The sequence below is a fragment of the Schistocerca gregaria genome, chromosome 5, assembly GCF_023897955.1.
Source record: "Schistocerca gregaria isolate iqSchGreg1 chromosome 5, iqSchGreg1.2, whole genome shotgun sequence".
NCBI classification, from domain to species: Eukaryota; Metazoa; Arthropoda; class Insecta; order Orthoptera; family Acrididae; genus Schistocerca; species Schistocerca gregaria.
Window position 1 is genome coordinate 383,691,730 of NC_064924.1, and position 13,913 is coordinate 383,705,642.

Genomic DNA, 13,913 nt, shown 5'->3' on the forward strand with positions numbered 1-13,913 from the left:
AAATCGCACCCTAGACCCTAATTCCAGATGTAGATCCAGTGTGTTTAGCATGTAGGCAGATCGGTTGCACGCCCTCAACAGGCCTCCTCCTAACCAACACGCGGCTACCACCGGAACCGAGGCAGAACCAGTTTTCATTCGAAAACACAACAGACCTCCACCCTGCCCTCCAATAAGCTCTCGTTTGACACCACTGAAGTCGCCAACGGCTGTAGTTTTAAGTCAGTGGGACGCTACAGGACATCTTTCATGGAGTTGTCCTTGAAGTAACCGATTTGTAGCAGTTCGTTGTGTGTCAGTGTGGTGCCAATGTTGCTGCTGCAGATGCAGTACAATGCGCCAGAGCCATACGCCGTCTTCCGTCTCGCTAGTGCGACGTGGCTGTTCCGAGTCCAGTCTTCTTGCATTCTCGTAACCACCGGTGCCACCAATCACGTACAGTGGCTACATTCCTGCCAAGTCTTTCTGCAATATCGAAGAAGGAACACTCAGCTTCCCGTAACCCTAATTCAAACACAGTGAGGTGTTGATAATGGCGTCTTTGTCGCATTACAGTCATTCTTGACTAACATCTATTCACCACGTTCGCCGGCCGGTGTGGCCGAGCGGTTCTAGGCGCTACAGTCTGGAACCGCGTGACCGCTACGCTCCCAGTTTCGAATTCTGCCTCGGGCATGGATGTGTGTGATGTCCTTAGGTTAGTTAAGTTTAAGTAGTTCTAAGTTCTAGGGACTGATGACCTTAGAAGTTAAGTCCCATAGTGCTCAGAGCCAATTGAACCATTTTTCACCACGTTCAGTATCAAAACTAACTAACGCTCACGGCCGTTACAGCGTGATATACACTCCTGGAAATGGAAAAAATAACACATTGACACCGGTGTGTCAGACCCACCATACTTGCTCCGGACACTGCGAGAGGGCTGTACAAGCAATGATCACACGCACGGCACAGCGGACACACCAGGAACCGCGGTGTTGGCCGTCGAATGGCGCTAGCTGCACAACATTTGTGCACCGCCGCCGTCAGTGTCAGCCAGTTTGCCGTGGCATACGGAGCTCCATCGCAGTCTTTAACACTGGTAGCATGCCGCGACAGCGTGGACGTGAACCGTATTTTCAGTTGACGGACTTTGAGCAAGGGCGTATAGTGGGCATGCGGGAGGCCGGGTGGACGTACCGCCGAATTGCTCAACACGTGGGGCGTGAGGTCTCCACAGTACATCGATGTTGTCGCCAGTGGTCGGCGGAAGGTGCACCTGCCCGTCGACCTGGGACCGGACCGCAGCGACGCACGGATGCACGCCAAGACCGTACGATCCTACGCAGTGCCGTAGGGGACCGCACCGCCACTTCCCAGCAAATTAGGGACACTGTTGCTCCTGGGGTATCGGCGAGGACCATTCGCAACCGTCTCCATGAAGCTGGGCTACGGTCCCGCACACCGTTAGGCCGTCTTCCGCTCACGCCCCAACATCGTGCAGCCCGCCTCCAGTGGTGTCGCGACAGGCGTGAATGGAGGCACGAATGGAGACGTGTCGTCTTCAGCGATGAGAGTCGCTTCTGTCTTGGTGCCAATGATGGTCGTATGCGTGTTTGGCGCCGTGCAGGTGAGCGCCACAATCAGGACTGCATACGACCGAGGCACACAGGGCCAACAACCGGCATCATGGTGTGGGGAGCGATCTCCTACACTGGCCGTACACCTCTGGTGATCGTCGGGGGACACTGAATAGTGCACGGTACATCCAAACCTTCATCGAACCCATCGTTCTACCATTCCTAGACCGGCAAGGGAACTTGTTGTTCCAACAGGACAATGCACGTCCGCATGTATCCTGTGCCACCCAACGTGCTCTAGAAGGTGTAAGTCAACTACCCTGGCCAGCAATATCTCCGGATCTGTCCCCCATTGAGCATGTTTGGGACTGGATGAAGCGTCGTCTCACGCGGTCTGCACGTCCAGCACGAACGCTGGTCCAACTGAGGCGCCAGGTGGAAATGACATGGCAAGCCGTTCCACAGGACTACATCCAGCATCTCTACGATCGTCTCCATGGGAGAATAGCAGCCTGCATTGCTGCGAAAGGTGGATATACACTGTACTAGTGCCGACATTGTGCATGCTCTGTTGCCTGTGTCTCTGTGCCTGTGGTTCTGTCAGTGTGATCATGTGATGTATCTGACCCCAGGAATGTGTCAATAAAGTTTCTCTTTCCTGGGACAATGAATTCACGGTGTTCTTATTTCAATTTCCAGGAGTGTACATCCTCATAGTGGCGCTACTATCGCCTCTTATACGAATGGCGAGAAATTTGAATAGACATCATCCTTCAGATGTAGAAATACCCCTACCAACTTTCGTGTATGTCGCACAACCCTTTCTTGGTGTTGGGATTGAAGCAGATTTCCCTTTGATAGAGTTAACCGCTTTGAAAATTTTTGGTGAAGTGCGATTTGAAAGCGAGTGAGGCAGACATACGTATTTTTGATCGGAAAGTTCGAAATGATCTTCTTTTGGCTTTATTTATAGACGATGGGCTGTTGGTTGGAAAAAGCAAAGAATCCCTCGAGGTCATTGTAGAAGAAGTGGCGAAAACGTTTGCAATAACTGTTGGGTTTCTGAGAAAGGAAGTTGAGCGAAACGGAGGAGAAAAAACGTTTGTGCACCAAGCAGCGTAAGCGACGCGAATGCTGAATCCTTTTGACTTGGAAAATCCAAATGTGGTATTTTACTCAGCGGATAAAAATGCGTCAGTTGTAGCGGAATTCTCATTCAGGAAAGCTGTTGGTTCGCTTTTGTATCACGCGACTGTTATTCGACTAGACATGGCTTTCGCAATGACTACAGCGAACAGATACTTGATCAGTTATGATGAGAGTCATTATCAGGTCTTCATATACAATTTCAAGTATGTGCAAGACAAGGAAAACTTTGGTATATCTTACAGGAAGAGCAAAGACAAGATTATTCTATTCGGATATAGCCACTTGAATTGAGTGGGGGGTATAGGAACAAGGCAGACGACTTACGATAACGTGTCCTCTCAGCGTCAAAGAATGGTGGCCTTGAGCACTACATAAGCGAAAAATGTGCTATCCAGCGTGGGTGGAAAAGACATAATACGGCTACGAAATCTGCTAAGTGATTTCGAAAAATCTGTGCGATCAACCAACTAGACTCTGTATGGTTAACTAGAGCTCGATAACAGCCATAAAAAATCCGGAATTTTATAAAAAAATCCGTACACATTAATATCCTATAGCAGTTCATGAGAGAAAAGTGTAAAGAGAGAGTAGATAGGTTTGTGATGTTGCGCGCAAGCTTGAGCATTGTCGCAAATAGATTTTATGATGCTCAAACAGTGGGAATGTTGAAACTGAAATCTGAGTTTCGCTTTCAAAAACTTCCCGCCTGTGATACGCATTTATTGTGATATTCCTTGGGTTTAGCTTCCTTAACGTTTATTTGTTGTGTGTCCATCATTCAACAAATTCTGTTTTGTGCTGAGATGTAATAAAAGTTGTTCCTTTGTATTCCTGTGTCTGAATTCGAATTCCATAAAACTTAATATGAATATAAAACTGAAAGTCATGGCACTTTATACATGCATAACATTTTGTATTAAACTGTAGAAAACTTTGAATATTACAGGTCTTGTGTTTAGCTGCAAGCTTCAAATGAGTGAAACATATTTTCAACGAATTTTTTTTTCAGGCCGGCCAGCAGCTTTTTCTGAAGAAACGAGAAAGGGGCGAACTGTTGGTGCAAAAGGCAAGAAAGCTCTTCTTTAATCTTCTGAGAGAGGTAAAGTAGCGAAGTCTTTCTACTGGACATAAATATGCTTTGAAAAACTTAACATAAACCAGATGGACTGTAATGCTGTGAAGGAGCTTTAAAAGTGTGCTTCAAAACCACTTTACTTATTTACACCAGATCCCCCGACTATGCAGAAAGTTGTGCTTGGACTACTTACGTACCATCTGTCCCATAATGATGTGACTGTCCGTTTAAGACTTTCGGTGCCGTTGTGGAGTTGACATCTCCTGTGAGTGTAGTATAGCCCGCGAAAGAAGCACACCTCCTTCACTTTATTGTCTCAACCAATCGCATAATGCGGTTTTATGAGTGCCTCTAGGGCGACACCTCCGTGTTGTCGCAGCTCTATAGATGACCGTATTTTCTCCTGCAGTTTTATGCCCTTCGCAGCTGATAGCTGACAACAGCGCTGTCAGCTCCGTGATCTTCCACCGACTCTACTACAGCTGTGAAACCCCAAATAATGTGACAGCATTTCAAGATTCACATCTAGGGGAAATTCCACACGTAGTTGCCGCAACATTTGTCGTGAAAGTTATGTGGAGCTTCTTGAGGTCATGTCAGACAGTTATATTTACAGCATGACAGTTCTTTACATAAAAAAATGTAAATCGGAATGCGGGGAAAAATCGTTACTTAGTGTGATACTCTGAAGGATAACAGCACCTATCTGGATGTCAGAAGAGAACATAAGAGATGAACGTTCCTGTAACTTTGTACCCTTCAGCTACGGTTCTAATTGTAGCGAGGTATGCTTATGCCACTTACGGGAGGGTGGAGCAGATGCGTGGGGTCCAAACATAGATAGGTATAATGACAAAAAAACCAACAGACGTGTCCCTAGGGGGAACAACTTCAGCTAAGGCTACTATACGTCTACATCTATCTGTACCTCTATATCTATACTCTGCAAATAACTGTGAAATGCATCATAGAGAAACGTCCCGATATACTGATTACGAGGGTAAGTCAATTATTATCCGCAAAGTAGTTATAAAATTTAATTGTAATCAAATAGGAAACTTACAAGAACATCACTTTTCGACGCAGTCTCTTTGCGTTTCATCGCAATTGTTCCACCGTTGTACAAGCTTCCTGATGCCGTCATAAAAGAAGGTTCTCGGTTGAGCTGCGAGCCAGGAATGCACCGCTTCTTTCACAAATTGCCCGTCTGAGGAGGCAAATCAAATGATAGTCAGAAGGGGCTAGATCGGTACTACATGTAGGATGATTCAGTACTTCAAATTGGAGTTTCTGGAGCGTTTCAGCAGTGAGGGCAGCAGTATGGAGACGGGCATTGGTCGTGCAACGACACGCCTTTTGACAGCAGTCCTTGGCGTTTGCTTCGTATTTCAGGCTTTAGCCTGGTAAGCATCTCACTGTTTATTGTTGTGCCCCTTTCCCCATAATATTCTAGTACTGGACCTTATGCGTTCCAAACAATCGTTAAGCATAAGTTTTTCTCCGGACGGTTGGGTCGTGAACATTTTTTTTGCACGGCGAATTTGGATGTTTTCATTCCATACTCTGCCGTTCACTCTCCGGCTCATAATGATCCTGTCTAAGAAGTAGTCCCCTTCGTTACCATAGTGATCCAAATGGTTTTTACAGGTGTCCAAGCGCGTTTGTTTATGCAACTGTGTGAGTTGTTTTGGGGCCCATCTTGCACAAATTTTATGAAACCCAAGTCTGTTGTGGATGATTTCGTAGGCAGAACTGTGACTAATTTGCAGACGATGTGGCACTTCGTCAGTAGTTAATCGTCTGTCTAAGAGAACCATTTCACGAGAACGCTCAATGGTTTCTTCATTTGTGGCGGTAAACGGTCGTCCGGCTCCTTCATCGTGCGTAAGACTTGTGCGACCATTTCGGGATTTTTCAGTCCATTCGTAGACACTCCGCTATGGGAAAACACTGTTCCCGTACTGTACCGAAAGTCTTCGATGAATTTCGGCCCCTGCTACACCTTCCGACCACAAAAAGCGGACCACTGAACGTTCCCCTCTTTGGTGCAAATAGACAGGGGAGCAGCCATGATTAACAACACGGCAGCGATAACGAAACTAACGTGGCAGCTTGAGAATTGCAAAGATATAACAACAAATAAACAACGCATGCGTCATCAACGTAAAACGACAGTACTACTAAAATAAAAATATAACTAAATTACGGGTAATAATTGACTTACCCTCGTATTAGGGTTTTTTCCGTTGCGTTCCATTCACGTATGGAACGCGGGAAGAATGATTGTTTAAATACCTCCGTGTATGCTGTAATTAATCTATTCCTTGTCCTATGGGAGTCTTAGCATATTGATAGAGTTATCATTTAGAACTGGTTCTCGAAACTTTGTAATTAAACTTTCTCGGGATAGTACTCGTCTGTTTTAGAGAGTGTACCAGTTCAGTTCTTTCAACACCCCAGTGACATCCTCCTGCGGGTCAAACAAACCTGTGACCATTCGTGCTGCCCTTCTCTGTATACGTTCAATATCCCCTGTTAGTCCCGTCTGGTATGGGTCCAACACACTTGGGTAGTATTCTAGGATGGGTCGCACGAATGATTTGAGAGCAAACTCCTTTGTAGACTGATTGCATTTCTCCAGTATTCTACCAATAATGCGAAGTCTATCACATGCCTAACCCCGGACTGAGCCTATGTGATCGTTCTATTTCATATACCTTCCATAGGTAATTGTATGATTTGATAGATTCGTTTTGTGACTCATTGATATTACGGTCATAGGATACTATGTTTTTTTTTTCATTTTGTGAACTGCACAGTTTTACATTTCTGCAAATTTAATTCAAGTTGCCAATCTTTGCATCACACGAAAACGTTACCAAGACCTGACAGAATATTTGTGCAACTTCGTTCAGACTTTTACTTCATTGCAGATAACCGCATCATCTGCGAAAAGTCAGACGTCAATGTTAATATTCTCCACACGGTCATTAATATGCAACATGAACGGTTTGGGCTCCAACACACCCGGAAGTTATTTCTACATCTGTCGATGACTCGCCAATCAAGGTAACTTGCTGCGTCCTCTGTAGCAAGAAATCCTCAGACCATGACAAATTTCGCTTGATACCCCATTCGATCGTATTTATGATAATAAGTAAAGATGTAGTAATGAGTAAAATGCTTTCCGGAAATCAAGAAATATTGCATCTGCCTGACTGTCTTGATCCCAAGCTTCCAGTATGTCATGTGAGAAAAGGGCGAGGAGAGTTTCACATGCTCGTTGTCTCCGGAATCCATGCTGGTTGTACCGAGAGTAACTACTGTCGAATCGACAGAGCTTACTGTCGGCGCAGGTCGTATCATCCAGCGGTCCCCCTCCTGTCCCTCTGGTTGCTCTGCCTAACTGCTCGACGTGTCATAGAACAGCAGTGCAGTCGTTTTGATTCGGTCCCTTAACATCGGCATCGATAGCCTCGTGCTGGTCCTGTGTAGGAAAATCGCGTGGTACTTACAAAGCGAGGCATGTGAACATGTTTTGCAGATCATGGAGCTGACGAAGATGTGTGTGAGTTGCATTCCCCCACACTATGGCAGTGTATAATAGCACTCGTCGGATCAGTGCTAGATACAGCGTGATTGCGTGGTGTGGGTGCGGGGTTGATTGTGTATTTAGCCCTTGGTAGAGTGCCCTAACCTTTTCGACATGCAGCCTCCCCAAGTGGGGTGCCTGTCTAGTCACGGCGAAATATTTCGCAGTGTGGGACCATGGGTCCGCAACAGCTAAAGATCTGAAGTCACTCTCCACCGCGTAATAATCACGCCGTGGCTCTTAGTGGCATTACAATGGCATCTTTATTGAGGCGTATTTACAAACACTGGTTGATAGCTCGGTGAATATGACGGCGTTTCTCCATGGTCGCTGCTGTGCCATCGTGCTCAATGCTGTTGCTGCCAGGAAGTCAGGCTGCGTCTCTCTCCAGGGCTCGTAGCACAGTGGTCTACTGTTGGTACTCCGGCGAAGGCAGAGATTGCTGGATCTTCACTTCGTACCCTCGGGACAGCGGCCAAGTGCGGGACTGACCCTAGCGGCAAGACGCTTAGGCAGCAGGCAGCGGTGCTGGTGAAGCATCTGTGTCTGCGTCATTGGCGCTGCGTGGAGTAGCACGTTATTGCCCAGCTGCTCGAAGAAGACGAGTTGGTTCAACCGCGTTTGGATCCTGCTTCTCCGAGCTGATGCCACGGTCATTTCAGCGTTGGTTGGTAACGTCGTATGTTGTGGACCAAGTCCAACGACACAGTCGTAATTGGACTGTATTGCCGTCCTGAAGGCTCTCTCGGCATCGGCACATGATGTCTGTCAACATAGAGTCAGTCCACGGGGCAGCGCCTGACTTTGGCGTGGCCTGATTCTACCCTGGCACTGCACAGCTGGTTCTAAGTTTCGTTCCCAGCCTTACCAATTTACATACCACTGCCTCTCCTCACGTGAGCCGGTTTCCGTGATGTCACAGAACTGGTCTTTCTGCAGCTTCATTTCGTCCAAACTGGATCATACAGCACCCCGATTACTACCGAAAACTTGTTTATCGCTTATGCGGTTTATGCGGCAAATGAGCGTTTTGTTTCACACAACCAGGGTCGCTAGATTTTTCTGTTCCTCGGTGGCCAATTGTTGAACAAGAATAGATAAAAATCGCCATATTTTTATCAATAAAAATAGCCACAATATCGCCATAACTTAGTTGTGCTAATTCTAGACTAAATTATCATATGACTCGACAGCGACAATCCTGAAATTAGCTCAGTGAGCTGACTGATTAGTCAGCAACCTGTAACACAGATTCCAGCACACACTCATTCACGCACGCCAGGCTGTACATATTGAGGAACATTCTTTTCAGAGAATTATTTCTCGAGTCCAGCTGGGAATTGAACCACGCTATCAACTGAGCTATGAAGCCAGTCAAAATAGTCATATTGTAAACGCAATAGTGAAAATCTGGGAGATACAGTAGTTACTAAATTCAAGTACAGTTTAATTTAATTATCATATTTATTAATTTGAGAACTTATAATACTTATAACATGAAATGGTTCATAACTCATTATACCACACTTGCGCAAGACATTTTCTCATTCATAGCTTCGAGTGCCAAACAATCATTTCATCTCCTTCAATATTGCTATTTACAGCTGTGAGCTCTTGAGTAAGTTAATTTACGGGATCTTTTAAACATTTCTTTTGTACATGTAAAACCAGTACAATTAGAACTGAGATGGGCTTTAATTCGTGGCAGTTCCCTAAGCATTTCTCTTTTCATTCTATTTCTGACTTTCGTTTCTGTTACTTTCATAATGCTGAACACTCTTTCCACTATAGCACTAGAAACAGGCAGTGACATCAGCAATAATGAATATGCAGCTAACTCCTCGAAAATTAAAAAGCTTCCAATTTTTTTACAGTTTGAAACTTCTGGTCAAAATTTGTACGAACGTGTCAAAACGTGACGCCCATTAAACTCAGTCCAGTTAACTAGATCCAAGGAGTATTGTTAATTCAGAATAGTATCTATATCATTTTTATATAAACATCTACGAAGGGAATTCTTTGAAATTCAATTATAGTGCTTATTATAGGCACATCTTAGGTCTTAAACACTGGAGTTTCTTAAAATGATTCAAGGTTGTGGCCAATCTTTTTAAGAGCTGGCAAATTAATAGCCTAATATATTACTTTGCTCTGATTTGCAATTGGAGCAACTTACTCTCTGCGAGATTAATTTTTGACAACACACGATAATTTTTTAATCTATGTATGTTAGATCATTATCAACAGAATTACTTATTTCTTGCAAGTCATTTTGCACAAAAACAGATTTGGAAACCGTGGTAGTTAGTGACACGATCAACATTTCAACATTATCATAGGAATGCCCAATTTCGATATTAGTATGCTGAAAAATCAGACTGACTTTATTTATCTATAAAAGAGAATGGATTTCAGACCTGTTGAATATACAGAGTTGACATCATCTTGGTACATCTCATTTAGTGTCCTTGCCAGAAACCCCATTTTTTTATCTACCACAGCATGAAAACGAAATTTTACTCTGGTGTCCAAAATTAAAGCAATAAACGGAAATTTTGAAAGATTGCTTTCATTTTGCCACAAAATAGTACAAACAGGTGGTAGTAAAGTAGAAAAATGTAAAGAATACAGAACATAGACAACCGCAACATGCATAACGGCAGACAAAATGTTCTTCTTTTTTGCAACTTAACGGATTTTTACACACATTCTGACAACTGGTTCATGTGCTCAGTATGGGGTGTGACCACTTGTGGCAACAACACAGTCATGACAACGATACGGCATGCTGTGGATTATGTTATCAATCTCATGTTGAGGTATTTACGCCCGTACCTCCTGCAAAGCTGCTCGCAAGTTTTGGAGAGTAATTGGTGACAGCTGACGTGATGCAATCCGTTCCTCTTGTGCATCCCAGACACGCCCTATTGAATTCAAATCGAGAGAGTGAGCAGGCCACGCATCTTTTCAAGGAAAACATCAACCATTCGCGCTCTGTGAGGTCGAGCATTATCGTCCATCAATGCGAAGTCTGGGCCCACAGCACTTCGCAACAACCGCACATGTGGTCCCAAGATCTCGCCACGATACCTGACAGCAGTTAAACTTGCCAATTCACCAGTTTAATTTCGTGAAGAACATAATTCCTGCCCACACCACCAGGTATCCTCCTCAATACAGGTCTCTTTCCACTGATTTTGGGTCCCGAAATCGAGTTCCACGTTCCCTCCAGATGTCAATCCGTCGAGAATCACACTCCAGACCAAATCGGAACATTGACCCATTTTTCGACCGTCCAGGTGGCATGTTGAGGACCACACTCTAGAAGTTCCCTTCTGTAAAGACGCGTCAGAGGTCCACGTATAACAGATCTCCGACAATAAAGACCACTCTGCTGAAGCCTTCTGTACACCGTTTGCCTCGATACAACACGTCCAGTGGATGCTGCGGGGTCAGATGCCAGTTGCCGTGCAGTATTAAGGCGGTACCGTCGTACTCTTACAGAAAAAGTAACAGCCCTCTCTTTCGGATGTCACAAATGGTCGGCCCTGCCCTGGTCTTCGGGATACAGTTTCGGTGTCTTTAAACTGTTGCCACATCCGAGAAACAACAGAACAATTAACTTAAGCATTGGGCCACATCAGTTTGAGGCTGTCCCACTTCCATTCTTCCTATGCCTTCCACCACAGAGAGACTGGTAGGTGTCTTCACTGTGCCATACTGCACCGCCTGTGACTGAGTACATAGCGACTGTGGATGTGGGACTACTAGAAAAACACTATCCAGTTCGATAGGTGCCCTGACGTCCTCGTTGACGTAGCTGCCCGTTGACCGGAAGGCCACCTTCCGTGCCGAACAGGATCGTACGGGCGTCTGTTGATAGTTTGTATGATTACATCGTGAATTAGACACAGAAAGGGGAAGTAGCGATTTGTTGCTTTAATACTGAACTCCACTGTAGTTCTTCATGGTCTTCTGACAGAGGATTAGGTATTACATTCTATCTGCGTACACACCTCGTTGCCATCAGCTGCACAAAATTGTGAAATGTTTTCCGCTGTTATTCATAATTTTAAATAGCCTTTGGTACTCTAGCTTCCGTAATGGGGTGGAATGAAACCAGTTGTAATTTCCTTGCACAGGAAATCTAGGTTTGCCGGCCGCGGTGGTCTCGCAGTTCTAGGCGCGTAGTCCGGAACCGTGCGACTGCTACGGTCGCAGGTTCGAATCCTGCCTCGGGCATGGATGTGTGTGATGTCCTTAGGTTAGTTAGGTTTAAGTAGTTCTAAGTTCTAGGGGACTAATGACCACAGCAGTTGAGTCCCATAGTGCTCAGAGCCAAATCTAGGTTTGCAGCAAACACTTCAGAAGTCTGTGATGAAGCATTGTCAATTGAATGACAGTTGCACCGACTTAAATGGATTTCATCATCATCTTTTTTGAACAGAGCACAATCTGAATTCCGAACCCGCATGAATTACTACCACCGTCCGTTTCCATCCCTACCATTTTATTTACATTCAGTGATACCTTTTGCAGTTATATTTCAAGTGCTTCATACAAAATCTCTGCTGTTGCTTTCTCAACGTCTAGTCTGCTGTTATCGTTCCTTTTACCTTTATATAATATCTCACACAAATACAAAGGTATATTATGTCCCCCACGTCGGTGTTCACGTCAAAAATTAACGTGTAGGTTTCGTTGCCAGAGTCATGCAATAACGCATCAAGTAATCATGGCCCAATAACATGTTTGATGTGAGCACAGCATTTGGTAGTATGAACTCCTAGTGTTTTCTTTAGTCATATTATTTATTAAGATTCCTAGATAATCAACTTTTTTTACTGATAAGAGAGCATTGCTACGTAAATAGCTACTAATAGCTCTTCGTCCTTCACAGCATCGTAAAGACTTCTAGAAAATTATTTAATCTGTGCTGCTCCTTTTGAGGGTACTGACGCTTCATTCTTGAGACATAGGAATCACCCGGTAGCATGCTTCTGCGGATCCGCCTTGTGAGCGCGTGGATATCTTCTACAAACTCTGCAATAGATTTCTCCGAAGCTTGTAGCATCTTTTGAACTGTCAGTGAGCCAGCCTACGATGGAACAGTGTATATAGTGCTCAAAATTAGTATTCATTATTATAATCGTTTAGTTTAACTATGATTGTGTAAGCACGCACAGCTATTGCAGAATTAATTAGATATACAGGTACTACATACCTTCCGCCCTGTCCTCTGTTTCCCATTCTTGGGGATGTTTTCTAAGGCTCATTGTGCACTAATAGAATCCGCACTCCAAAATTCCTTCTCTACTTGAGCGCGTACATGTGTTAACTCTACGATCAACTGAATTACAGTAGGTGACGACAGCGAGAACTGGGGTTGACTGTTACTGCACCATGAAAGAACGCAAGACCAGCGCAAGTTAGAAGAGAGTACTGCTGTTTCGATCGTAGAGTGCCAGGTTTCGTTGCTTTATGCAACGTCAGCCATGACAACAAGACGGAAATTATCGTAAGTTATCTGGTATCATTAACAATGATATTCCAAGAGAGAATATTTTCATTCGTTTTATTTGCGTTCACATAGTCATACAGTCGCAAACTAATTCTTTTCTAGCCAAACTTAGTGGCCAATCGATAGAAAGTTACACTGTCTGTTATTAAAAAAAAGGAGAAAAGGATAGCCAAGAACGCGAAATATCGCTATGCCTGGCAATCCTGCACACAACCGCCACCTTCACAGCTCGCTAGAGTTCAAATGTTCAAATGTGTGTGAAATCTTATTGGACTTAATTGGTAAAGGCATCAGTCTCTAAGCTTACACACTACTTAACCTAAATTATCCTAAGGAAAAAATACACACACCCATGCCCGAGGTTGGACGGGAACCTCCGTCGGGACCAGCCGCGCAGTCCATGACTGCTGCGCCCATAGACCGCTAGGCTATTCCCGCGCGGCGCTCACGTTCAAAACTTGAGTTCTTGCTGCTGCGTCGCTACGATATTGTAGGGTTCCAAAGTCGGCAAGCCTATACTAAAGTAAATATAGTATGTGCCCAAAGGTTTCCGATTTTTACCGGTTTGTAGACTGAGAACTGGAGCGAGTCGCGACGACGACGGAGGAAGAAAGCAAAAAAGGTTCAGTGGATCAGGGGGCATATAATTTACTTTCTCCTCAAGCTCCTAAGTTTCGGTTATTTCGATCTGCCATGAAGAAGAAAAGAGAATTCAAGAACAAGCTTCCTGTGAGTGATTAATGATATTACTGGAATTTGTTGAAAGAAAGAAATTTCCTGCACCGGCTGTTTTTATTTTAAAAAAATCCTGTGAGTGGCTACAGAGCAGACACGACGTAATAAGCAAAGTAAAATTAAAATGAAAATAAATAACAGCCGATGATGTCCTGTCATTGATCATTGGATGCATTGCTCAAGAATTTGGTATCGCAAGAGGACTAGAACTAGGCCTTACTAATGTATTGATTATTTTGTTATTATTATAGTGCGAATGGAAGTCTGACATACTCTTGTAAT

General features: G+C 44.4%; 1 protein-coding gene across 5 annotated transcripts in view; it reads left to right on the plus strand.

Moving 5' to 3' along the window:
- The window catches only part of LOC126273199 (cilia- and flagella-associated protein 161-like), a 376,598-nt gene that overhangs the window by 87,541 nt on the left and 275,144 nt on the right, over positions 1-13,913 (plus strand). For all 5 annotated transcript variants that reach the window (XM_049976743.1, XM_049976740.1, XM_049976741.1 and 2 more), the window contains exon 2: positions 3,718-3,807. In XM_049976743.1, the coding sequence (XP_049832700.1) occupies positions 3,718-3,807 (90 nt within the window). The remainder of the gene's footprint in view (positions 1-3,717; positions 3,808-13,913) is intronic.